The 27,969-nt window shown below is 44.4% G+C and overlaps 1 protein-coding gene across 1 annotated transcript in view; it reads left to right on the forward strand.

The window, feature by feature from the left end:
- Positions 1 to 1,430: 1,430 nt before the first annotated feature.
- ACBD6 (acyl-CoA binding domain containing 6) overlaps positions 1,431 to 27,969 on the forward strand; it is an 84,331-nt gene continuing 57,792 nt past the window's right edge. Inside the window, exons 1-3 of the mRNA XM_059478116.1 lie at positions 1,431 to 1,642; positions 8,277 to 8,341; positions 8,831 to 8,927. Of these exons, the coding sequence (XP_059334099.1) occupies positions 1,445 to 1,642; positions 8,277 to 8,341; positions 8,831 to 8,927 (360 nt within the window). The 5' untranslated portion in view covers positions 1,431 to 1,444. The remainder of the gene's footprint in view (positions 1,643 to 8,276; positions 8,342 to 8,830; positions 8,928 to 27,969) is intronic.

The following is a 27,969-nucleotide window of genomic DNA, read 5'->3' on the forward strand; positions in this document are numbered from 1 at the left end:
ACCCTCACCCCCACCCAGCGCCTCGGGGTGACACAGGCACCCCAAACCCGAGACCCTCGCAGCACGGAGCGGGCCAGGGGCACTCGGGGCGCTCGGGGCTCCATTCGCCGCGGCCGGGGCTGGAGGAAGGAGGGAGACGGGACTCGGCAGCTGTGCCCGGCAGAGCGAAACTTTCCGCCCGAAGCAGATCCCGGGATAAATATAAATATAAATATAAATATAAATATAAATATAAATATAAATATAAATATAAATATAAATATAAATATAAATATAAATATAAATATAAATATAAATATAAATATAAATAATATAAATATAAATAGCCTTTGGGATGGCTGGGACCCCGGGGCAGGGCAGGGAAGCGTCACCCCCGGAACCGGGCACCGCATCCCGGGGGAAAGCAGGCTCACACGGGACATCGCGTACCGGCTTCATCCGGGCTGATCCCGGACATCGTGTCCCGGGCGGATCCCGGCCGGTACCGGGCCCCGTGTCCCGAGCACTCGCCCCGCGCTCACCGGGACCATCCCGGAGCGGCCCGCGAGCGCCCTCCAGTGGTCCCGGCAGGAAGAGGAGGAGGAGGAAGAGGACGGCGGCGGCAGCCCCGGGGCGGGACCGGGGGGACGCGGGTGTCAGCGGGGCGCAAAGGGGGTTTGAGGGGCGGGAAGGATTCCCCTGAGAAGCTGTTCATCCCTGGAAGTGTCCAAGGCCAGGCTGATGGAGCTCGGAGCGCCCTGGTGCAGCGGGAGGTGTCCCCGGCCATGGCGGGGAGTGGGGCTGAATGGGCTTTGAGAGCCTTCCCCTTAACCTGGGGGAGGTTACACCCTGAATCCTGTGTCCAGTTCTGGGCCCCTCATCTCAGGAAGGACCAGAAGGGGCTGGAGCAAGTCCAGAGAAGGGAACAGAGCTGGGGAAGGGGCTGGAGCAAAATTCCGGTGAGGAGCGGCTGAGCAAGCTGAAGATGCTCAGGGGACATCTCAACCCCGTGACAGGAAGGTGGAATGAGCTCAGTGTCAGCCTCTTCTCCCCGGTAACAAGCGACAGGACGAGAGGAAACGGCTTCAAGTTACGGCAGAGGTTGTTTAGATTTCGTAATAGGAAAGTTTTCATGTGGAGAGTGTGGTCAGTCCTTGGGACAGGCTGCCCAGGGCAGGCGCCATCCCTGTAAGCCCTCAAAGAACGGTTGGATGTGGCACCTGGCGATCCGGTTGAGTGATGAACATGTTGGCGCTGCTGGGGAACGTTTGAACTCGATGATCTCGGAGGTTTTACCCAGTCTAAACCATTCTGTCACTCCCCGGTCGTGTCGCCGACACGCGGATCCGCGACCGCCCGGAACCCTCGTGCTCGGCGTGCGTTTCCCGCCGGCGGCGCGGGCGCGCGTACCGAGGCGCGGCGGGGGAGCGCGTTGCGGGGCGGACCGGGGCGGGCGCGGGCCGCCATGGCGTCGCCCCCGCTGTCGGCGGCGGGCGGGAGCGGCGGCGAGCTCAGCTCGGGCTCCGAGGCGGCGGCCACGGGCGCGGCGCTGCCGGACCGGGACCTGCCCGCGCTCTTCGAGCAGGCGGCCGAGCGGCTTCCCTCGCTGCTGCCCGCTGCCAGCAAGGAGCAGCTGCTCTATCTGTACGCCCGCTACAAGCAGGTGAGGCGGGACCGGCTGAGCGGGCCGGGCCGGGGGGAAGAGAGCGGAGCGGTGCCCCGAGGGGCCGGCCCGGGGCTCGCCGGGGCCATGGGCAGAGGGCCTGCGGCCCAAAATGTGGCAGAGGTGCCGAGGAGGAAAGTTGCGTGCCGGGGTGATGGAGGAGCGGGGGTGTCTCCCTCCGGGACAGCGGCGGCGGGGATGGATGGAGCCCGGTGGGACAGAGCCCCCGAAATTTGGGAAATTCGGGGGGAGAGTGGTTGGGGAGTGCCCCAGCGGGACAGGAGCTGGCGGTGGTGGTGGTGGACAGCGCCGAGAAGGCCAAGGGCTGTATCAGCCATGGTGTGAGCGGTGGTAAATAACACAGAGAAGAGAAATTTTCAGTTCCAGCGGGAGCAGAGCAGTGAGAGAACCCTGTGCGGGGCATGGGTGAGGCTGCATCTCAAATCCTGGGCTCGGTTTTGGACTTCTCCGTTCAGGAAGGACACTGAGCTGGTGGAGCATGTCCAGGGAAGGGAACAGAGCTGGGGAAGGGGCTGGAGCGCCAGTCTGGTGAGGAGCAGCTGGGAAGGGGCTCAGTCTGTAGTAAAGGAGGCTCAGGGGGAACTTTGTTGCTTTCTACAACCCCTGAGAGGAGGTTGTGGCCAGGTGGAGGTTCTGCTCCTGAGCAACATGTCGCAGGACAAAAGGAGATGGCCTTGAGCTGGACCAGGTGCAGTTCAGGCTGGACATCAGGAAAAGTTCCTCACTGGAAGGGTGGTCAGGTGTTGGACAGGGCTGCCCACGAAGGTGATGGAGTCACTGCTCTTGGAGGAGTTCAAGAAATCACTGGATGTGGCCCTTGGCACCATGGTCTGGTTGTCAAGCTGGTGGTCAGCCTAAGGTTGGACTCTGTGATCTCTTTTCCAAACCAAATATTCTGTGAATCCATCACCCTGGTGCTTATTCCTCACCTCTCACCCTCACTCAGTGCTGGTGGCCCTGGTGCTGCATCCTTTGAACAGGAACCAGACTCAAGTTCTGCCAGCAGAGGTCCAGGTTGGATATTAGGAAAAACTTCTTTCCTGAAAGAATGGGCAAAGAAAGGCCTGCCCAGGGAAGTGGTGGAGTGAGCATCCCTGGAAATCTTCAAAATCTAAGCAGAAGCAGCACTTTGCCGTGTGGTTTAGTGGGAATGGTGGTGTTTGGCCAGAGGTTGGACTGAATGATTGTGGAGGTCTTTTCCCCAGTTAATGATCCTGTGGTTTGGCTTTGGCAGAGCCCAGGGTGGTTGAAATTGGTGAGCTGCTTGGTTCTGGGGGTAACCTTGCACACAGCCCCCATTTCCCCTTCAGGCTGTGTGAACTGAGCAAGCCGTGGGGTGCATCCTGTTGGAATACACAATGTAGCTTCTTCCTGCTCCTGTGGCACAAGTTACATAAAACCAACCAAACAAAGCAGCAGTTGCAAAGGAGTGTAACAATCACTTAACTCTGAGAGACACAAAACTGCTGTTACACCCAGAATATGAAAGAATAAAACTGTAAATACAGGCTGGATGGAGCTCTGAGCAGCCTGTTGTGGTGGAAGGTGTCCCTGTCCATGCCAGGGGGTTGGAACTGGGTGATCCTCCAACCCAAACCACTCTGTGATTCTGTGGCTCAGGTGTGTGGCAAGAGGTGCAGCCTCAGCCTGAGAACTGAATCCCACTCATGTGGATGCACAGACAGAATTGGGTGTGCACATCTTCCATCCATGTTCCTCCCACATGGATTACCTGTGCCCTACTACTGCCATGTGCAAGTGCTCTCAATTTTTTAGTGCAATATTTAATTATCCCCTAAGCTGGCAGCTCCCAGGCTGTGGTTTGTGAACCAGTAATTATGTTAAAAGCAGCCTGGTCATGTGACGTTTTGTTTTCAGACTGTGCTTAGTGCTTAAACAGGACTGCAGGTTTCTCTTTCAAAAAAATACAAGGAGAATTTTACAATGCCCAGGATGAGAGGAAAAAGGGGTCTTTTCTATAATTTTTTGTCTGTATTCTCAGGATGCTTGTTGCAAATAATATCTTTATTTTTTGCTCTGTTTCAAATGCTTTGAGACTGTCCTGGGTGGAAATGGGAAGGGGTTGCTTGCTTGTCAGCTCATGAATGTCCTCAGACTACACAGGGTTTCCTGGTGTTAGCTCTCTAAGACCAATAAGGAGTTTAATATTAAAAATTGCAAAATCAGAAGCTGTTTCACAAGAGTTTTGATACAAGTCAGGAAAAGCTGTCAGCACTTTGTCAGCACAGATTTCCAGTTGCTTTCCACTGACAAGAACAGGGCACTTCTGTGTCCTCCTCCTGTGTCCCTGGCCAGCCAGGATGTGCCAGGAGCTTCCTTTGTGCTCCTTGCTTTCAGGCTGTGCTTGGGCCCTGGATTTCTGTGCCCTCCCTGTTACAGAGTGCTGGAGATGGGAGAGGTTTGCTAGCACAGCCACTGCAGGGTGATGCCCTGCTAACTTTAAGTTTTGCAGCATTTTGTGCTTTAAATCAAAATGAGGGCGTTTAATGCAAGTTTTCTGTGTTTAATTACAGCAGCCATATCAGGATGCATAACGAGCTGCTAATATATTACCCCCCGTGGATGGTGGAATTGCTGGCACACAAAAGGTGCTGACTCAGATCTGTCCACTGTCCTTGATTTGGCATCCTTGTCTTTTCCCAGTTTAGTGTTTTGTGTCACTGAAGGCTTTGATTTAAGATACAGCATCGTCATAAAAGAGGTGACAGTAACAGCTGAGCTCTCTGTTAAAATACTGTATGTAATTTATTTCAAACTGTTTGGGTATATAGGCATTTTCCTGCAATTTTATTACCTTTTATTGGAGGCCATTTCACGATTTTATTACTTTTCTCTCTGATTTTGTTTATGTGTCAGAGACCTGAAAATAAGGGAATTGCTTAGTTGTCGTCTCCAGTGAGGTTTTTAGAAGATGTTGCTGAGTTTATGACTCTGCCCCACAACAGGAGGAACAGACTAGTCCAGAAGGCTCTGGGCTGGGACTGGTTTTTCTCCCCTCTCACTACTTTTTGTGTGGCTTTGGGCAAATCACTGCTCTGGGCCTTGTGTCTGTAGTGGTGAAGTGAAAGGAGCACTTGCCCATCATGGGGAGGGTATAAAAATCTGAGGTTCAGAAGGTGCAGCAATGGAGACCAGTGTAGCAGTGCTGATTTAAATAGGGGAGGGGATCCACAACTCACTGGAAGTTACTGGGCTGGGAAAACTGCCCTGCCAGGAGGAGGATGTGTCCATGGAAATGTTGATTTCCAAGCTGGAAATCCCCTGCTGATGGCAAAATGGGGGCAGTACAGTCTCCCGGTGTGGGCTCAAGGATGTAACACCAATTTTGCACAATGTCTTTCAAGTATTGTGGGATGTTGTAGGGGGACACAGTGTGGACAAACGAAGGTAATGTAGAATGTAATCTTAGCCCCCAACGAGTTGCAGCTGGAACCAATTACTAAAGATTAGGAACAGGCCTGATCTTAACAGGCTACACCTGTAGCCAATAAGAACAGTGGCATAAGAGAGTGGATTGGTGGGAACTGGAGTTAGCAGAGTCAGATGGCTGCTGCAAGGACCAGGAACAGTCAGTGCTTGGAGGAGATGCCTGTGAGAAACATCAAGGAGGTACAAAACTCTGGTGATGTGGAATCCTTGCACTAAAATGATACTAGAACTCTTGATATATAAGACAACATATAATGATAATAGAACTGTTGTAATATATAAGACAACAGGATGTGATGCTACAAGCCTGCCTTGAACACAGGAATTTCTGCCTGCAGCTCCCTGTTTCATGCAGCTATGCCATGGCACTGACTTGGTTGTCACTCTCTCTGGGACATGCAATCCCTTGGTCATCGTGCCCCCTCCTTCTCTGGTTGGTGTTTGCTTGTCCTTCCTTACACCCCATTTTCAGTCAGGGCTTTCCCATGGGTTGGGACAGAGCTGTGGACAGGAACAGGCAGGAATTGCTGTGTTGAAAAAGCAATTTAGCTTACTTGGCTTGTGTACAGTCCTGCTGTCCATGGAGGTTCTGTTCCTGCTATTGCTCCGTAGGGAGGCTGCAAATACAATTCACCTCACAAGATTTACAATCAGGTAGGAATATTTGGCTGGAACAACCTGCTGTATAAATATATTGGCAGAAAAATTAGCAAAGAGCCATTTAACCACCACCAGGGAGGGAGGGCCAGTCATGGAGTAAGGTGTGAGGAGAATGTCAAGGTCTCTCACAGTGTGGAGCAGCAGCTGAAGGTGTATGGGGATGGTGAACAGCATTAACACATCTCTGAGCGTCTCTCCCTCTTCTGAATGTCATTGACCTTCACCTCTCAGGTGAAGGCCTCATCCAAGGTTTCCAAATTTATTTTGGCCACAGATGGAGATGGCTGCAGACACTGCCTGTCTGGGGCTGCCTGGGTCACGTTTGTGCCCCTCAGGAGAGTTGTGCCTGCAGGCAGCTCTGCGTGCAGAAGCAATGCCAGGAAGTTTTTAATGCATTCTGCCTGTCATGTTCTTTTAATGCAGCTGATGAACTGTAAGTGAGGAGAGCTGAGCATCAAGTGACCAGTCAGCACCCTGGAGACCTTCAGTAATTATTTTCTGGACGCAGAATGAAAAAGTCTTAATTTAAAATACTAATAGAGGCTCTTGGCTTCATGCTGGTTATGGAGCAAAACAGCCTTTGAGGTCCTCTAGGGAAGTAGCAGGAGGACAGAGTCCTGCACAAAATTTTGCCTTTTTTTGTCAGTATTGGCATGTTTAACTCCCCTTCCTCAGCTATCAGGCTCAGATCCTCTTTTATGTTAAATTCCTCATTGGTTTCTCCTGCACTGTGAGTCTTGCAGCAAAAAGAGAGGAGCCAAAATCTTGTGTTTTATTCTTTCCAACAAAACCCCTGCAAGCCTTTTTAATGTGCCTTAAAATAGCAAGCAGGGCACAAGTGCACTTTTTTTCCCCTTTTGATGGATGGAATTTAGCTACTGTTCCTTGATTTGTATTACTATCAATGTTACTAACAGTCTTCCCCAATGTTAGAACAGCCTTTGAGTGCCAAATCTCCAGAGAGGAAACTGCTGTTGTGTTTTGATGATGGCAGTGGAAAATTAATATTAAAACAGATTTTTTTTTTTTATCTATCTTGGCCAATTTCTGCAGGTTGGCTGTTGAACTAAAGAATTGCCAAGCAGGCGTTTTCCATACAGATAATGAATTTACATTTTATTCCCTGGTTTGTTTTGCTTTTTAAAACAAGTGGTCCAATCCACCTCAGAGCATAGGAAAAAAACATTTAGACAACATGAATTGTGACTGATTTATAGAACTTAACTGTTGCTAGCCTTTTCTCCTATTTCTCCCTGAAATGCAAGATGTTGTTTTAAAGGCCAGCTAAGATGTTCTAATTTGGATGAATTGCTCATTGGGAGACAGTCAGATGTACAGAAAATTAATTTCAGTTACAGTCACTCATATCCTCTAACGCTTTAAATGAAAACATAGTGTAACTAATAAATATCTCTCAGCACAGGCATGCTCTCCTTAAAGCCTGATTAATGCTTCCATCCTCAGCATAAAATCCCCACCCTGTTAAGGTGAAGAATTGTTCCTTGATTTAAGCACTTCACCTGCCTGAACACTTGAGCATATTTCATAGAACATTTGCTGGATGCAGTTTGGCTTTGCTTGGCTAACAAAAGGTTTCTCTAGCAGCCTTTGCCCAGCTCCAGGGTGTACCTGTGTGCCCTCCCTGGGGTCCCCATCTGTGCTGTGCCCTTTCTTAGGGGCATTTGCTGTGGGAGCTTCTTCCCAAGAGCTCTCTTCTGGTTCAGCTTTGATTTTGAGCCTTTCACCCATGTGTTAAAAAAATTTTACACATGGAAAACTGCCTGAGTCCCACTGGCACCAAGTTCATTTTACACTGACCATGACAATTTTTCCATATATCTGTCCCTGGGATCTGTCTCATTCCCTTTTTTCTTTCTGTTTTTTTATTTCACCTCCACACAAACACATTTTAATTTCTGCCTTGCTTCTGACAGATTGGCTCATCTCTGGCACTCAGGCCTTGACTTCTCTCATGCAGTGCTTCCTGCAGCCAGGTGCCTGGAAGCAAATTCAGGAGCTGCCTGGCATTCCTTTGCTCCAAGTTTGTCCCCTTGCCTTCCAGAGGACCTTGAAAATAATTAAGCAAAGTCTGTTTACTCCAGCTTTGTGCAGAAGCAGGTGAATTTCAGCAGTAATGAATAATCATCTCTGTGGAAACCCTAATCAACAGAATTTTTTCTTTATCCTGGTGGAGGATGAGGCATTTGGCTGGGTAATAAACATAACATTAGTGAGAAATCACTCACTGGTTATCCCTGTGGGTAATGCATGCAAAAGAAATGAGCTGCACGACAAAATTGCTTCCCGTGCATCATGCAAAGAAAATCCAGGGATGCAGAGGTGCTAAAGCAGGGGTGAGAGGGGGGTGATGAAGTTTTTTCCCAAAAAAACCTTCTTTTTATGGCCTTATGACATGGTTACCCTGAAACCATCAGAACACTGAATTTTCCTTGTGCAAGTCCCCTTTGTTTTGTTCTGACTGAAGGAAATTTGTTTTCTTTAGGTGAAACTTGGAGCCTGTAACACCCCCAAGCCAGGCTTCTTTGACTTTGAGGGAAAGCAGAAATGGTAAGAAGAAATCCTTGTCATTCCTAGCAATTCTGGCTCTACTTTTTGTTCCATCTTGTCTCATCTGTAGACAAATTACAGACCTAGGGGAGTTGGCCCTGAAATGGCTTTAAAATTCTTTGTTGAATAGGGAAATGTTTGCTGCTATGCCTGATACAGATGTGAAATACCACAATCCTTTATTTACAGTCTTCATCCAGAGCTGGCATGCAATACAGCAAAAATGTGAGAACAGCTGCAGCTCTGTGAACACAAACTGTGTTCCAGCCTGGATCAGGATCCCCTGAAAGATCCTTTCACAACAGAGCTGCACTGACAGTGGCCATTCATGGCCTCAGAGCAAAGTTGACCATTTCAAGCTGAATGAAAGATGGCTTTGCATGCCCTGAAAGGATTTTGATGAATGTTTGCTGTGTTCCACTGATGCCACTATAAAAGCACCCTGTGCTGTCTCTGAGGGGCTCACTGATGTTTTCCTGTTGCTCCTAGGGAGGCTTGGAAAGCCCTGGGAGATACCAGCCCTCACCAAGCTATGCAGGAGTACATTGCTGCTGTGAAAAAACTCGACCCCAGCTGGAATCCACAGGTAGGAAACGTGGAATTATCACTCGCAAAACCAACCAGCATTTTTCTTTGTGAAGCTGCCAATGGTTCAGCTTCTCACAGGCTTTAATTGCTGCATGGCAAACTTCATTTTGAGCAGATTAAAGTCTAAATTTTTTCTAAAACTCTCCTTTTGTTGTGACTGAAGCAAGAAGAACCATCTCTCTCATTCATAATGATCTTCATTACAGCCAGCTCATGCACAGGCTTGGTTTGGCTGTAGTGATTTAATTTATTTTGCTCTTATTGGTTCATGCTGTATTTAGCATGTAAAGATACTTTTTATCCTTTTCTCATCCTTCTCTTTTCAACTACTCTTTAAATGTTGATCAATAGAAAGCAATCTCCATGAAAGTGACATGAACTGAATGATCAATTCTAAAAATGTTTCCTTTTTGTTTCCATGCAGCAAATTACCAAATCTGATTATGATTAGGTACTCCAACATAACAAGTCTGTATCTGTGTGTTATAGGGAGACTGTACTGTCATTTTAATTAATTTGTCTTTCATCTACCAGGTTTATTACTTGATTGAATCCTTAAGGATATCTCCTGTTTATAGACTGACTTTTATACAATTTTTAAAGAGCATTGCTCTTTAGAAAAAGTATAGCCTTTGGAAATAGAGTGAGACATTTCACTAATAGTAAAATGCTGAAGGCATGGTGATTTCTTCTTATGGTAGGAAATTTGTTCTTCTATACTCCTGTGCTTTGGAAGCAAAATCTTGTGTGGGTACAATGCTGTGAACCAAGAATTTGATTTTGAGTTGTCTTCTGATGCTGTTCATGAGGTTTAAGGTTATTTTTTTTTCTTCACTGGTTCCTGTTCCATGCCATTCATAGTGTTTTTGCAGCAAAGAAAGGCTGTCATTTGGAAAAAATCCTTTTTAATGCCCTTGGAGAAAACAGTTTTATATGCTGTGCAGTTAACCAAAGTTGGCTCTTGCTGGGTAAATTCTTGTCCAGGCTAAAATTCTCACAGAGAAATAAAGTAATTTGTAAAAATCTATGTATAATCCTGAATGAAGTAAGTGTCAAGTGAAACACATTGATTTTTTTTTTTTCATTTTTTAATTACTATTAAACAAAATACTCAATGCTTTCCTGAACAAATTGTTCAGTGTGATGACAGATTGAGCTTTTTGGGTGTTCCCTTCACTTCCTTGCCTCAGAGAAATACTGTCAGAGCTGTGAGCTTCAGGTTACAAAACTGTCAGCCAGGAAAGAGGAGTAATATGTTTTTTACAGAACAAATATTCTAAAGAACCCATAGAGCAAACACAGAAAGATTGGCAGCACTGTTCCTCCCCTCTTCCCCTAAGGTACAAAGGTTGCCTTAGCAGAAAATGTAACTTAAAAGTCAGCATTGAAATAAAGTTGGCTTTGCTTTCTTCACAAGGATCCACCTGTCCTTCTTATTACATTATCCTTTTAATTCCACTTTTATAGGACCAAAATGCTCTCAGGAATCCTCTCTGATGCATCTGGTGCTGCTCTCCCATTTTTCCTTCTCCCCACAAAATCCGCGTTGTGGAGCCACGAGAGGGAGCTCTGTTCTTTAAAATGATGGAGATGTATGTGTCAGGGGATGGGAATAAAATAGCTACTTTAGTCTTCAAATTTCAAATTGGATTTATAGAAAAGAGCTGTGGGTACATTGCAAGGTGCTTCATCACTGTCACAGTGTCTCCTTTGCATGCTCATCTGCTGGGTTCCTTCAGATTTTTCTTATGTACCACAGATTCTGAATGAAATACTCCAAATGCTTGGTTTAAAAGCAGTATAAAGTGCACATTACAAATTTGAAAACTTTGGCTTTCATATCATTATGAATCAAATAGTAATTACAGTACAAAAGCGTTCAATTTCTTGCTGTGCATCCTTGTGAATTTTGCTATTTAAAAGCTTTTTTCATGTTCCCAACTTACTTTTATTCAACCTTTCATCTCCTCTGTTAAAATTCTTCTTTTGTGTTATTTTAAATCCTCCTCAGTCTCCTGTTTCATATATTTGCAAAAGGGCTTTATTAACTTGATCCTTCAGTAAAATTTTAAGCTTAAAACCACTTATTTTTTTCATAGGTTCATTTTTCCAGATTTGCTGCTGTTCTGCAGCCTTCAGGCTGTCAATGTTTTTGTTAACAAATAGAATGGAACTAAATGCAGTATTTCTTGTGCAGTCCAAATAGATCCACTTCTTCATTCCTTTTTCTTGTGTCTCCATTGATTCATTCTTTCATATTGAAGGTTCTTCAATTAGTACACTTCCAGCATCAGATTTACCTGCTTTAAATTAGTATCTTTGTTTTGGATGGGAAAAAACTTGAAGTAGAAGGGTTCTGATTCAGGGAGGATTGCCCTGAATTTGTGTCCAGAAGCAATGAGAACTCTAACAGCAGCACAAACCTCACCTGCTGCTTCCTATTCCTGCACTAACTTTGGAGTACCCACACCTCATTAGGAGACAGCTGAACGTGCAGAGGCAGCAGCAGAGCTGTTCTCTGCTCTCTGAAGTTTGTGTGCCATTTTTTACTGTACCTGCTTGGCTACTTCCAATGTGCTTTAGTTTCTTTTTCACCCTTGCTGCCTGCAGGTTGTCTCATAGTCCTGCCTAATCTTTTCTTTCAGAGCTTTGTCTAAAACCTGGGAAAAAATGATTATACTGTACTTATTTTCAGCAATTTTATTTGCTGGAAAATCTTTTAAATTAACTGGTAACCCCAAGGATATTTGAGGTGAGGTCCATTGTCTTTACATCCATGAAGCCACGGGAATTTCATGGCTGTGTTGGTCTAGAACAATCACAATTGCTTTTCAGGATGTTCTGCAATTCAGCCCTTCTGAAAGGCTGAATAAGACCTTCAGCCAGGTATTACTATGTGTTGTGGGTTGTTTTGCTCCTTTTCCCAAGAACAGCTGTTAGTAGGAGGTCAGGAATATTCTTTTCCATGCTGTCTCCATTCTCTTGATGCAGTCTTCCTTCGTCATCTTCTACCTTTGAGCACATCTTTTGTTTCTCGTGAGTCATTCCTTCCAGTCTGAAGTTCCAGGCACTGGAAAGGTAATTGCTTGGACCAGCTCAGCTCTATTTGCATATTTCAGAGACATCACCTGTCCTTCAAGTCTATTCACTCTTCCTCCAGACCAGAACAGAGAATAATTTATGAAGCCATTCTTTTGCATTCTCCAGCCTGAAACAGAAACATTTCATGCCATCAACACCTCCCACTGCTTCGGGTCTTTTACAAAGGAAGATGAGTCCTGGCTGCTTCTCTTCTCCTATGTTCACCTGTCCTCCTCCTGCTTTACTGGCAGCAAATGACAATTGCTTTTGGTGGCTTTGGCTGGTGTGAGGTGGTGGTGACACTCACCTGCCCTCCCTGCCAGCCACCGTGTGAGTGTCCCTCTGGCTCTGCATTCCCACTCTGATGGATGAGTGATGCGATGATTGACTCTCACAATTAATGGACAAATATCATGTCTACAGGTTAAGAAAAGTTTTATAGATTTATATATTGTGTTGTTATCAGGGGACAGCTGGAGTTGGGACATCTGGGAGGACTGGCTTGTCACTGTGGTGACATCTGACCTCTAAAGAGGATTTAAGGAAGAGATCTCCACCACTGGACAGCAAATAAGGGGTTGGTGGACAGAACTTTGGGAAGGGTTAAAGGGTTAAAAAGGGAAAACCTCAATTGTGAAGGGGCTGAGCACATGGTGGGAAAAATCTTTTGCTCCCAGCACCATAACCTTTTTTGTTTAATCAGTCTTCTGCTGTATTTTTGATAAGGTTTAACAAACCTTCCTAAACTATGAAAAGTGAGTGACTATTTCTCACACCACTGCCATGGTTCTGTTCTGCAGCCTCAGCAGAGGGCTCAGGGATTTGGGGAGTGTCACCTTCAGAAGATGGGTGTCACCTTCATGCAGTCACTTTGTTCTCATGTACATCGCTGCATAATCGGGCGCTTCAGCACTTGCAGATTTGAGTCCTAGTGGCTGTTTGCAGTCTCCCAGACATTGCCAAATTCTCATCTCTCTTGTGGGTATCACAAATTTCCTTTGGGCTTCAAGTTTTTCAAGCCCAAAGAAACAGAAGCAGGCCAGCACTTCCTTTCTTAGTAGCACGGAACAGTCCCTTCCACTGAAACCCTGTCACAGGGCTGTGGGTGGAGGTGTGACGCCACACTGCAGGGGTGGCCAGGAGCTGTTATTGATCCATCCTTGTAACGAGATGGTTATATGGCACAACTCAAACAATAAAAATAAATAATAAAAAAAGCATCCAGATTTGCTCAGCACATTTAGCCTTCCATTTGCTGATTGCAATTTTGGCATCGCTTGGTTCGAAATATTTCCTTTTCCTATTTCGTATATTACATATTTACCAGTTCAAATCTGAACAGCTTGTCACTACTAACTTCAGTGGCATCCTTTCCCAAACACTCACATGCCTCTCTTCCTATTTGCTTTGAGTGTTGAAACTCACAGGAGGACTTAAAGATTTTCTATTTATATATCAAAGCTTGAAAAGTTGGCATTTTAACTTATTTGACTCAGCTTCACCAATAATGCAGTTAGTAAAATTTCTGCTGTGTAATGAGGAAAGTTGGAGATCAGGAATCTGAAGAGCAGAGACATCTTTCGAAGGGAAAAAGAGCTCTACCTCAAAGAAAACAGGCATTCACCAAACACCTTTTTAGGCTCTTAAAGGTGTGAAGTCCCACTTCTGATGTTTACAGGGGAGGAAGTTGCCTGTGCTTTTCTAAAGTACTATTCTGTGCCTTGTTTGAGCAGGGGAGGATTTAATTCTCTCTAGTCTGGCCTAAATGGGAGTAAAATCTCTCCTTTGCTGGGTTGGTGTGGGAGCACCAGATCATACCAAGAGAGAACCCTTGGGGGACAAAAAGGCTCATGAAACAGAAAACAAACTTCAGAGTGAATAAAATACAAATGCACAATTGCTGCAGGCTCAGAGCAGTCCAGTAAGCTGGAAATCTTTTGGGACTAAAACAAATGGATTTGTCCATTGGGTGTTTTTGAAGGAGGTACTGCAGGGGGCAATATTTGATAAGGTGGTGATAAGGTACCCTGTGGCCAGGGCTGGGCTCCATCCCTACTGGTGAAATAACCTTTTTCTGTCACATTTATATGCAATAAGCAAGTTGAAACTAAAATGTGAGAAAGAGAATTTGCAGTTCAGGCATACAGTGAAAAGCAGGAGAAACAATTCCCTGATTTGCAGAAGAGCTGAGGTCTGTGTGTGCTTTTGGCAGGTTGCACCAGGTGTTAACTGAATTATTTTAATAATTGATTTAAATTGATGAGCCTCTTGTATTTAAGTAAGCTCTCCAAGGCAGCTTGGATTCTCTGTAGTGTAAGATCTCCAAGAGAATTGAAAAATTTCTATAATGACTCAAATACAAACTCTGTTTCCGATGACATTAAAAAAAAATTTGGTAAAATTCAAAACGTGATTTTTTCTTAAATTTGGATTCATTGCTCAAGTTTGCCCTGTTGATATATGGAACAAGAAGCTTTGATCTTTTGCAGTTTATAAGTTCTATGTCTGGTCAACTTTTAGGAATTACATTAGTGGTAAATGCAGTTTCAGGCTGAAATCTCTGGACTTCTTGGTTAGTTCTGCAGGCCAGGGGAATTTCTTCTGGAAATTAGGAAATGCATTAGAAAAACTGTAGTCTGTAAACAAAATGAGTGCACCCATGGTGTTTTCCTGTTTTGTCTATCAGTCAGACAGATGTCTCCCTTGATAATCTGGCCCAGCAGCCCCTGTTTGTGCTTGGGAAAGAGCAGCAGAGTGCTGTGGGCAGGATTACCAGGGGGATGGGAAGGCACCTGTTTGGGTCTCTCCCTGCCTGTCACCAGCAGCAGTGAGCCCAGACACCTGCTTTGTTTGGGGAAATAGCTCAATTTATGGCTTGCTGTGCTGCCAGGTCAAAAACTTTGAAAAATAGCGACTTTATTTCATTTGTAGTATAAAAGCAATTTAATTGCAGCGTGTAAAGTGGGCACTAATCAAATTATGGCTGTGCTCCCTAATGCTTGCTGTCCTGTGCTAATGCAGCACACTGGGAAGGGGAGCTGTGCAACAGTGCTGCAGGGGCTTTGCACATTTCTTTGTATGGATCCTGCTGTGGCACTTGATCCTTAGGGATTTCATAGCTGACTTTTTGTTTGGGTTTTTTTATTTATCCAAATGTTGTTAATAACACCAACAATAATTTCTAACAAAATATGGAAAACAAAGATCACTGTTTGCTCCACATTTTTTTTTGAAAGCTCTTATTTCAGTGGTGACCACATTGGAAGAAGCATATCACTGAAACAATTTGTAAACTCTAATCAAGCTCTTCCCCTTTGAAAACAAAAGAAAGCCAAACCATCAAGCCTGTAATTTTTTTATTATTATTATTATTCTTTTAGCAGAAAACAAAGTGCCAGAAATTAAGATTAAAACCAGAAAATGGATCCACCCCAGGCTCCTGGCTTTGGGGTGTGTGAGACTACAGTGTCTTCTGATTTTAGACAATGTGCTGAGTTGTTTTTTTGTGAACTACACTGGGGTACGTAATAGTTTTTGAGGATTTTATATCCTGAGAAGGTTTAGATGTTAACACACAGAGGGATTCTTCTGCCATGCTGCCTTTTGCCAGCTGTATGAGGGACAGTCTCTAGCATGCAAGTGGGGTTGGTGGAGATTGCAGTTATTTACTGTGCATGGCTCACAAAACCTTACAGTCTGTGTACACTTCACTCCTACTTGTGAAACTAGAGGTGAGGTGACCCACCTTATTCTATCCACGTTGGAAAAAAGGCAGTTTATTATCTGCAAAATTAGATTTTAAGTGCTTTGCTTTTGGAGCGTGCTTTCAGAACCAATTTTTCTTATTAGCAAGGGGATGCTTTGTAGTTCCTGTTGTGTCAGAAACTAAAATCCCACCCTATAAACATGAACTAAATTCCCCCATTCTTCCACAATAAAGCTGGGTAGTGTTGTTCTGCTGCATCTCCTCATGAGGAGTGTGTGCTGGTGCTTTAAGTCCCTGGCACAGATCCTACCCACAAAAGCTGTCCTTAGGTAATTTGTTGCTTTTCTGTCCCTGTCTTTGCAAGTAACTCACCAGCCAGGCATTGGGGTGCTGTGCTGGTGGGGCTGGGATTCTGTTTGTGGACAAGTTTGACCAATGACAGGGTTTTTTTATCTCCTTTTTTTTAGCCTTTTATTGTAGAGCACAAAACAAAATGCCAGACCCACGCTGTTGTTTGGAATTGTGGCAAGCTCTGGCAAGCTGTGCAGAAGGGAAGAAGTTAAAATGAACAAGCATCTCATAGTAGAAATATAAACAACTGGAATATGTGTCAGCCTCCTACCCCCTGGGAGCGTGTTGGATTGTTCTCTTTGATTTTACATCCCTGCAGAAATTTATGGTCTCAGCTCCTTTTATTTATGACATTCTGATCCTCAACCAAGCGATTGATTGAAATACAACAGTGCCAAGCTGCAAGTCTGTATTTCAGACAGGCTGAAGTTTAGGAAGCAAACCAGCAATGCAGTCATGGATTGAAGGCTGCACTGAAATCCTGTACAGGGGTTGCCCACATTTCTATGCCCCTAATCTTCTTCAAAGGAGAGAATTGTCATGGCAAGGGTTATGCCTCTTCTCTCTCCCTCCTTTTAAGCTGCCTGTTGTTGCTGAAAATATACAGTATGTTAAATATGCAATCATACCAGCCCTCCAAGGGCTAACTTTGGCTTGTAGAGATGCTAGTCCTCATTTTTGCAGCTCAGATCCAGCAGTGTTGATGCACTCTGGTGTTAGTGTGCTGTGAGTAGCATAACATATTCCCTTGCAGCTACTTGGATGTAACAGTAGTGGGTTTTGAGAATTCCAACCTAGAAATTGGGAGGGGGTCACCGTTAGCGATTTTGGTTAAATATTAATATATGAAAATATTTTTCTTTTGAATATATCGCTGAATTAATTTTCACTATCTTGCACTGATTACAGAAATATTACAGAATATTACTGTTTGGGATGTATTGAGAAAAAAAGAATAATTAGAGGTGTAACTCTGCCTTGCTGAGTGTGCTGCTGCAGCAAAGTGAGGCATCCCAGCATCACGATTCCTGGCTTGCAGGTGGATGTAGACACTGCATGCTAGCCAGATACACCAGAAGCAATTGAAAAAAAAGAGCAAGTAAATTTATATATATATATATTATATTTATATTTAAAGTTATATATTAATTTATTTTATATAAATATTTTATATATTTGTACATATTTATGTATTTATATAAAATATAAATTTATATTTATATATATATATAATCTCAAACTACTGGCATACAGTGATGACAAGATGTCACAGAGTGAGACAAAACACTTTACTGTGTAACTTTGTGTGCAGCAGGGAATTTGTTGCTTTTTGTTATCCCTGTAATCATTGTCCAGAAGTAACAGGTTCTGCTGTTTGCCTGCAGTCCCACAGCACCTGAATCACTTCTTCTGTGGTCCCATGGCTGTGGGATTGGAAGCACGGGATGCAGCTGAGCTCTGGGATCTTAAAACTTCACTTGAGCAATTGCTCTCCTGGCTGAGAAAGCATCTCAGTGTCACCAGATCTGGTGTCAGTTGCTGCAGATCCTCTGCTGAAGGCTGTTGCTTCTGTGGCTGAGTTGACAGAAAATGGTTAAATACTGATATTTCCAGTGATCTTGGCTAAAACTGAGATGGTAAGGTTGAATTTGTTAAAATTTCAGACCAGAAGCTGAAACCACTGAGATGCAACCAGAGGTGCCCTCTGTCATTTCTGCCTTGAGGTGGCAGTTTCTGGCAAGGCAAGGAAGGTGTGTGAATGCCAAGTGCACTTTTCATTTGTTGCAGGTTTTAGCAGCAATGCTGCTGCTCCTCAGCCACAAAAACATGAATGACAAAAGCACTGAAAAGCTCTTTTTTGTGAAATAGCTGTGTGAGGCTGGAAGCAGGAAAGAGCAGTGACATGAGAAGTGACTCCACCAGCCATCCAAACTTCCCTGTGAGGTTCATTTCTGTACTGAAAACTCTAAAACAAATTGGTACAAGATGCTTTTGGTAGTGCTGACATGGCCAAACTGGGAGCTGGGAAAGCTGCAGGGTGGGCTTGGGGCAGAGGAGAGGTGTTGAACCAAGCAGGAGGGTGCCATGGGCAGTTCAGGAGCTTGGGCAGGGAGCAGAGCCTCTGGGGGAACAGGAGGTTTGGAGGGGGAGGAAAAATAAATAGAAAATTGCAAGGTGAGGTGAGGAGGACCAGGAGGGCAAGATCTGTTTTCTCTGCCCAGTTTTAGTTGGGGTTGGAACAAGGTGACCTTTGAGGTGCTTTCCTGTGACCGTGTTCGCAGGGGTCCCAGGACGAGGGAAGAGATGAGGATCTGACTCCATGTTTCAGAAGGCTTGATTTATTATTTTATTATATATATTACATTAAAACTATACTAAAAGAATAGAAGAAAAGGATTTCATCAGAAGGCTTAGCTAAGAATGATAACAAAGGTTTGTGGCTCAGACTCGCTGTCCAAGCCAGCTGACTGTGGTTGGCCATTAATTACAAACAGCCGCATGAGACCAATCACAGATGCACCTGTTGCATTCCACAGCAGCAGATAACCATTGTTTGCATTTTGCTCCTGAGGCCTCCAGCTTCTCAGGAGGAAAAATCCTAAGGAAAGGATTTTCCATAAAAGATGTCTGTGACACTCTCCTATTTGAACCATTCTGTGGTTCTGTGATGATTCCTGCTGCCCAGGTGGCTTCCTGAGCAGGAGAGAGCCTTCCTGGATCTCAGTGTTTCCCTGGAGTGCCCAGAAACATGGAAAGTCCTTTTTTTGGGATAGCCAAGTGAGGTGGTGAGTGAGAGTGGGAGGAGCAGGGACTGACTGCTCTGCTTGTGGCACTTGGTGGACGTTCCAGAGGGGAGCTTGGACTTGTTCTGCTGCTCTCTTACTTGCTCTGCTCCTTAAACTCCTGCTCCTGAAATTTCTGCCAGCAACCCACCAGGCTGGGCAGGCAGCTTGACTGCTTTAAATTGGGAAGGACTCAACCTCTAATTACAAAAAAATCTGATTTTTCCAAGTAATTGAAGCTGTTGCAAGACACTCAGCTTGCTGTGTTAGAGGCTCTTAAGAATTTCAGGAACTTGAGTAGAAATTGCAAGTTTATCTTACTGTGGAATATGTAATATATTGATGTTTAAGTGTGGAGCTGCAAACATTTACTTGAAAGTATTCAAACACAGGAAGGGTCTGTGTACCCTGCTGCTTCACATGGCAGAGCAAAAGCTGGTTTAAGATGCAGAGTGTGTTAATTAAAAATAACATATGCTTTTGGGTAGGAGAAACCAGCTGTAATTGTTTTGTGTACATCATAAGCTATAGTATAAGTAAGCTGTTTCTTTAGTGAAAATACTGCTTTTTGAATTAGGAAAAGGTTAAGTGGCTGTGTTTAGCTTGCTCTTTACAGGAAATATCAAGGAAGTATTGAGTGTAATTACTGGAGATTAAGGTTTTGTTTGGATGTTAACTAACAGGTTGGTTAATGTCATGTAAACACTATTTGTCTCTTAGACTGGAAAAAGTTTTCCTTTAAAAGGGCACCTATTGTCTCCTACTTGGATATTTGGACACTGTTGTACCAAATGACTCTTATTTAAGGAAAGGTGGCACTCCTCAAAGGTCTCTGGAGCATCTTGTAGGTGCTTTTTGCTGAACTAACCCACACAAAGCAGGGAAAGGCACAGCACCAGTGCTCAGCACAAAGGGGCTGTTCCAGATCCTGCATCACTCTGGCTGAGCCTGCCAAGGGTTGCACTGTACATTTGGAAACCTCCTTGTTTCTGCTTGGGACCACTGAAGATCTCTTCATTCTGCCATTCCTGTGCCTGCAGACCTCACAAATCCACCCTCTGCCTTCACAACTGAGATGTGCTGTGGGAAACAAATGTCCATGGCACTGCTCTAGCAGCCTCAGAGCTGCTCCTTTCACCACTGGGGATGTTGGCTCTGCAGTGATGCCTGGCCCAGTGTCACTCCAGAAAGCACAGGATGGCTGCTGATGTCCTTTACTTGTCAAAATTTAGGGTTACATTCAGTTTTCAGGCTTCAGAGCACCTGCTTCATCCCAAGACATAGAGTTGTTCGGCTTGGCTCAGAATATATTTCCTGCTCCTACAAATGTCTGTGTAAATCTCTGTAAATATCTTGTATTAAATTGACAACCCCCCCAACAATTACAGTACAGGCTGTGCTTGTGTCTGTAGCTTGTTCCCCTCTGGATTTTCATACAGGTGATGGGTCAGAAGGGATTGATTGCTCCAGGACTGACCTTGGTTTCCTTCATGCTGGAAGGGTCCAACCAACACCACTCACTGCACCCTTTGAGCTGCAGGCACTGGGAATATGCAAGTTTTGGCAGAGTCCATAAAAAGAATGTGAGGAAAGGAACCTGCTGGTTATCTTGTGCTTTCCATCTCCATGTCCGCTTTTCCTTTTAAAAAAAGTGCTCCACAAACCAAAAACTGTGGGAAGCCACTGCTTCGGGGCTTTTTTTTTTTTTTTTTTTTGAGCATAGTATTTCCTTCCACACATATGCTAAAATGTGTACAGTGAGTCATGAAATCACAGCTCCTAGCAAGCATTAGACTTGCTCAAAATTATATCACACATATTACATTTATTTTGCTTCCCCTGACTGTCTTTACTACTAATTTCCAACTGTGATTATGGTGCAGTTATTAATTAAGTCGTTAGAGTTAAATGAGTAATCTGCAAAGCTTTGCTTTAGATCACAGCACTATTTAACCATGACATTACTTATAGTATGTTGGTTTTTATTTTTTGACTGTAATCTGGAAAGTATTTTCCCTGTCTTAAATAGTGTTTTTTAAAGGGAAATTCTGTGAGGAGACTTAAAAGAACCGGAAAACTTTACGTAGATATTATTGGAATATTAACTAAACTGTCCCTTTAATATTTAAAACAAAAAAAAAATTAAATTAAAAAAAAAAAAACCACCTCAACCCCACCGTGCTGGCATTTTTCACGGGCAGTTTGCTCAGATTGTTCAGATCCTCAGTGGGCTCTTGAAAAGGCTCCAGGTGCTGAGTAATGTGCACACTGGGGCCGAGCTGCTGCTGGGAGCCAAGGAGGATTGTTGAGAGAGGAATATTAAAATATTCTGTTTATGGCAGTCATTAATAGGGCTGGCGTGGAGGGTGCGGCAGCCTTTTGTGAAGGGTGGTTCTGCAGAGGCTGTCCTCAGCCAGGAGGGATTTGTATCTTGTTTGGGTGTTGTGGGAATCCATAAAATCAGAGGGTTTTGGAAAAGCTGCAAAAGGCAGCCTCAGAGACAGCAGAGCTGGGATTGGAGCTAAGCATGAAATTGGTCAGCAGAAAAAATATATAGGAAGTAGAAAAGTAAGGACAACTAGAACAATGGTCTGTGTATTAAGACTTGATAGAATAACTCCCTAAACTGCAGAAAATATGGGGAGATATTAGGAAGTTATAAGCTTAATAATGGAGCTCATTGTGTTTTAAGGCTTATAAGCAGGTATTGTATTCAAAATAAGCAAGCATTGTTTAACCAAAGGTACCTGTGCTTATAGTGGTTGGATAGAACCACTGTGAATGTGTGATTTGTCAAAATGTGTGATTTGCTTTGTGTGATTGGTCAAAAAACTTACTTTATAAGTTCTAACATTGAGTTCTTAATGTGCTGCCTGGGATGTGAGCTGATGGCATCTTCCCATTGTCATAACCAAGTAATGAGACTGATGCTGGAAAATCAAACAGCTCAAGGCACGTTCCCAGCAGTCCTGTCCCGTTTGTGATTTGTGTATAGACCGCGGCCACCGATAGGTGTTACTGCCTTACAGTGCTCAGCAAAGAGAGTGAGAAATGCTGAGCTCGTATCTTAGTCAGGAAGGAAGGATTTGATGAATTTAAACCGCGTCAAACAACGCCTAATTTTATAAGCGGTTAAAGCGGTATTTCCTGTGCCAGCATCACCTCCAAAGGGTTAATATTTCCAAAGGGTTAACATTTCCCTTCGCTCCCGCTGCAGGTAGCGTGAAGTTCAGCCGAGCTGTGGAGGCAGGAGGATACAGGTGAAAAATGCCTTTGGAAGGGAGCATTGTTTGTCCTCATTTCACGGCTCATTAGCCGCATTGTGCCGGGGTTAGGAGCTCCCGCGGCGTGTGGGGACAAGGGATATCTCCAACCCATCCCGGGGCTCTCATCTTCGGACCACCTGCGCTTGGGGGGCAGAGCACCCTCCTCCCTTTGCTTCTCCTGCCACTGGCCTCAACTAGCAAAGGAAAAGACGGCAGCAATTATGGCACACGCAATTAACGAGCTTCTAATCTCCAGCCTTGTGTGTAATTGCTGCTGTCAAATACAATTAGTCTCTGCCCAAGTTCCCTTCCCAGGGGGATGGCCGGGCCGTGGCACACACGGAGAGGAGGGGGGCGACTGTCTGAAACTTTAGGAGAGTTTGCATTTTCTTGTTGTCTCCCCAATAATCCTCACTCTTCAAATAGAGAAATGTTAATCCAGAGCATCAGGGGAACGTGGTGGCCAGCAGAGCAGGTCTGCTCTTGGGTCTGAAGTGTCTTCTGTAAAATTTCTCACCTGAGACTATAGCAGCTTAATTACAATTCAATCAGCACATGCCAGGGATTTACTGGTACCTTCCTGTGAGCCTGACAGGGCTCCAGCACATCACCTGTCCTGCCATAACAACAGGCTGGAGTTCCTACACCTCCCAGGTGTAGTTGGGGGAGCTGGGACATGGGCCAGGGTTTCTCCTTCCCCTGCCAAGCAGATCTCTCTGAGCATCCAGTGTCGGGATCTCTCACTGGTCAGAGTGACCCTGGGAAAAGTTAGAAAGTCTCTTTTCCCAGCCCAGCGCTTGAAGAAGGGGTCAGGGCTCTTCATTTCTCGGTCTCAAGGTTGTTTATTGTGTCCTATCTATAAAAAACTTTCTCCTGCCCTGCCAAGGTCAGCTCAGCAAGACAGTACGAAGCATTCTGTCTGCCCCCGGGGTGGTGTTAAGTCTTTATACTAAAAACTACCTGTACAATATTTACAATTACTTCCCAATACCTATCACTTATGTTAGACAGTGAGCTTCTACTCTAAACCAGTCTATAAGTGCCAACATCACAGCAGAAGATGGAGGCCGAGAAGAAGGAGAAAGGCTGGACACACTCAGATCCCTCCATCTTGCCTCTTGAAGCCCTATACCAAAAATCCTAAAATCTACTTTTCCACCCCATGATAACTTCACTAATATTCTACTTAAACTGTTGTGGCCTGCTGATCTTCATACAAGGTTGGTAACTTGCTCCACGGGTCATGATCGAAACCACAGGGACATTTTGGGCTCTGTGCCAGGGTCTCTGAGACCCCTGGCAGGGGTCTTGGCTGCTCAGGACAGCCAGAGGGATGCCCTGGGTTCTGACAATCCAGCAACTGCAGCTCCTCCAGGCTTGGTGGCTCAGGACCCTTGGTTGCATTTCAGAGCCCTGCAGCACTTTGAAAGGCCCTGACAGATCTTGGTGAAGGCTGCCACATTCCTGCCAAGAGAGTGTTTCACCAGTCTGCTGCTGTGTGTGCACCTTACAGACAGGTACAGAGCCAGGGTGATGTGTCCCTGTGCCCAGGACTGGGTTCTGTGCTGCCCATGCAGGAAGGGCAGGGAATGTGCCAGGCTGACACCTGCACTGGAGGAGCAGGAGAGCTGGAGAAAGGTGAATTGTGCAGCACAAACGCAGATTGGAATCTGCACCATGCATTGAAATGCTTGAGAAGCTTTGAGTGGAGTCGTTTTGTTAGGAGTATTCCTTGTCTGCATCCCACAAAGCTGGATACAACTGCTGCTCTGGCTCCAGCTGCATCAGGCTCAGAGGAAGAGGAAAATAATACAATAAGTAGTAAAACTTTTTCTATGCAGTGTGGTGACTCAGGTGTGAGATCCTGATGCATCACTCTTGTTTAAGTTGTCTCACTTTTCTGTTTCCAAGGTGCTGAAAATCCTCAGTATTGACCATTTAAAGGCATTGGCCAGGATAACTTTGAAGATAAGTATTTTGATGAGATGAACCTTTTTTTTTTGCTGATGGCTTTCTCTTCTCCTTAAATATGTTTTTATGAGAAGTTATTTAAAGGTTTTGGGTGTGGAGAAAAGCCAGAGTGAGATGTGAGGGAATTGGGGGGTGATAGATGTGCAGTGCAGCAGAGCCACGTGCCTTGCCAAATAACTATTGCTGTGTTTGCTGGGTGTCTGGGCATGCAGAACCAGCCAGGCAGAGTTCCCATGTTGCTCTGGATAAAACTGAGATGCCCTACATTTAACCCATGGGACCTAGGTCATCTGTTAACTGGAAATTATAGTCTTTCATTTTTTAAAGGCTTTACTGAAACTCGTGCTGTTCCTGCTGTTTTGTAGTATTTCTGTAGGACTTCTCTGTACCTTCCTTCTGTCAGAATTAGGAGTCCCTTGCCCTGCATGTAAATAGCTGTGTCCTGGTCCATCCCAGCTAATCACTGAAAGTGGGTCCATTTGCATATCTATAGCTACTTCTGCCTCTCGAGCTTGAAGTGGGTCATTGGGAGGACCCATGAATTTGCCATCTTGTTAAATCTGTTGTAGCTTGTTTTGTGTAGATTGGAACAAAGCTTGGGTGTGGAAATGAAAAACAATCCATCCCTGTCCTGTCTTCAGGGATAGGGCAAGAGAGTGAACCACCAAACCAACCCCCATCAGGAAACTCCTGCTCCTTCTCTTAAATGATAATTTTCATCCCACTCCCCAAAAATGCCAAAGGAAAAACTGATCTTATTGCCATCATGGGAGAGTTTTGTGACAAAACCCTCACAAAGAAAATGTTTGTCTCTAATTGTTTTGCATTTCCATAATGCTTAGTATGATAAAACCATCTTCTCTTTCTCCTTTATTTTTCAATCATGATTAGGCTTTAATGTTGTTAAAGCTTATAAGTGAGTTTGAGCCACTGTCTTGTTGAAGAGAAGATGGAGCTGAAATTTTCAGTGAGGCACTGGACAGGGTTTTTAATGTGTCTGTCATTATACGTTAACCTCTGAACTGGGACACGACGTCTGTTTTATGGCTGACAACAATTTAAAAGTATACATCTTGACATGGTGGATAAAGGAAGAAGGGGGAGTGGGGAAGAAAAAAAGAATTAATGATGTTAGCAAATATTAGTCCCTGTATTTCCATTCTGTTCTGAAAGTGGTTGTCAGGCTTTGAGGCTGCCTGGAGCAGCATTGCCAGTGACAGCCAGCCAGGATGCCATTGTCCCTTGGATCAGCTGGGCTGTTATTGACAGACCCAGGGCACTGAGGCAGGGATGAGGAGCTCCACTGTCTGTTCCTGGAGGAGGGTGCCTTTTCTCCTGGCATTCCTGGTGACATTTGAGAAGGACAGTTCTGGGCTTGGTGGAGTTCCCTGTGCCAGTCCCTGAGCCCATCTGGAGTCAGGGGGTAGAAGATGTCTCCTCAGGAGTTCTGTTTGCTGCATGCCCAGCCCAGGTTTGCCTGTGATTGATGCTGGTTTTGGCCAGCCAGTACCCGCCCACCAAACTTAACTACCACAGGAGCACTGACTTTGACATCAGCCTCAATTGTACACCAGCGACAAGAATCAGTGGGCAAGAGGAAAATATGAGAAATTTCACTGTTTAAGACATGTCTTACACTTCTGTATTTCTCTATCATCTTTTCCCCTGTTTCTTATATGCCACTGCCTGTGCTTTGCACACAAGTGCAATCCTCCAAGATGTCTTTATGTTCTGTCACAAATTCATCTTTATTCCCACAGTTTTTAACTGGCATTTTAAGAGCAATGTCCTGTCCTTACTGAGTCCACAGCAATTTTGCCTTTCCTACAGCACCTCTCCTGCACAGTCCAAAAGTGGCTGCTCCTGCTGTCATCTCTCTTGGGTTCAGGTTCCAAATTATGGAAGCCCTGGATCATGCTATTCCTGAACTATTATTAGTTCCATGTGCATCTGCAGTGCTTCTGGACAGCTCTGCCAGCAGTGAAAGAAATGGAGCTGGCTTAATTGAGAGCCACATAGTTAATTATTAGTGCCTTTTTAACAGAGGAGACAGGAAATTTGCAGTGTCAGTTCTTAATTTCATTGTGGTTTGCAGGGTAATGTGACTTTAAATTCATGAGTCATTACCTGCATATAAGCAGCTCTAAAAGCTCTCTTTTGCTGTAAAAATTTCAAAAGATTTAAGAAGGAAAAGGGCATTACTGATCCCTTCAGCCAGGATGAAGAACAAATAAAAACACCAGTTCTTGTCAGTGCTGTCAGTAGCTGTGACGTGATTTGGAGGGAGCTGCTGCTTCTTGCTCCACTTTTTGTGTCACTGATTTTGGAACATCATGCTCAGATATTGTGTGGAAGTTCTGGCAGGCTAGGCAGCAAGGATTTTGGAAGTGGGCAATGAGCTCATGGACAGGCAGGTTGTCAAAGGCAGCTGGAAAGAAACCAGTTTGTGTCTGTGCTGCAGCAGAGTTAACTCTTTGGGAAGCCTGGGCACATTCCCCTTTGAAAGTCCCCTGAGGATGAAAGGTGGAGCCTTGTCTCTGTCTTCATGCCTAAATACTGAGAAAACAGATTTTTTTCCTGGACCTTCTTCATAAATTTGTTCTGCATATCAAGGATTGTGATGGAATAAGCTTGTTTCAACATTCATAAATTGAATATTGAATTACCTATTTCTGTGTGAAAGAGACAAGATAAAAGCTACTTGGACAAAGTAACTTGTATATGGATTAAAAACCAGAGAAGTTTTTGCCTGAGTGTTTTTGGGAGAGCCTTTATCACTAAGTTTTCTGATGACCTTATGTGTACTCAATCAACGTGATTAATCTTTGGTAGAAATGCATTCGTTGTGCAAAGAAGGTGAACTTAATCCTAGAAATCTTTTTTTTTTAACAATTTCTGCCTCTAGAAAGATTAAATGTATTTTTTCAAATGTTTTTTCTGACCTGGAAAAAAAGCAGCAACCAAGAAGTAGAGTAGCCAGAGATAAATAGATTAAAATTTTTTTACAGTTTCTGACACTGATTGAATGCCCATCATCCCTCAGTATCAAACAGGGTAGAGTAATAGTAAGTGTAGCTTCATTGTATAGGAATAACTCTTCTGTGCACTTTCAGGTGATCTGAAATTAATTTTATTTTATTAGTGGAATCCAAGTAATTGATGGACAGTAAGTTTCTCTGCTAAATAATTTTTTAAGAGGGGCACTGCACTGTTAAGACTCTGAAGCCCTTTGCCTTGAAGAAGGAGAGCTTCATGTCACTTTCTACTCTAAATTAGAGAGAGCCTTCTTGCCATGGAATAGTTTTCAAAGCCAATTTCCTTTCCATGTATTCTTATCAAGAAGTTTGTAATATTTGCAAACCTAATGTAATGGTTTTGGGCTGGTACAGAACTGAAAGGTGGAACTGGTTGACTCAAGCTGGGCAGAATGTAAAAGTGAATGTATTATAGGGAGCTAGTACATTGATTTAAAACAAAAGCAGCCTGAGGAGCAGGAAGAAAGGCAAAAGTATATTTATTTTTTTTTTTTAATCAACATCTTTCTAAGCAGAATTCTGATGGTACAGCAATGCTTTTGAGTGTAATGAAGGGGATGAGATGGGATGGAGCACCTCTCCTATGAGGAAAGGCTGAGAGAACTGGGATTGTTCAGCCTGGACAAGAAAAACTTTGGGGTGATATAATTGTGGCCTTCCAGTACCTGAAGAAAGATTATTTACAATGGCTGGAGTGACAGGACAAGGGGGAATGACTTCAAATTGAAAGAGAGAAGGTTTAGATTAGATGTCAGAAAAAAATTCCCCTCTGTGAGGGTGGGGAAACCCTGGCACAGGATGCCCAGGGAAGCTGTGGCTGCCCCTGGATCCCTGGCAGTGTTCCAGG

This window comes from Ammospiza nelsoni, chromosome 9 (genome assembly GCF_027579445.1).
Source record: "Ammospiza nelsoni isolate bAmmNel1 chromosome 9, bAmmNel1.pri, whole genome shotgun sequence".
Classification (NCBI taxonomy): domain Eukaryota; kingdom Metazoa; phylum Chordata; class Aves; order Passeriformes; family Passerellidae; genus Ammospiza; species Ammospiza nelsoni.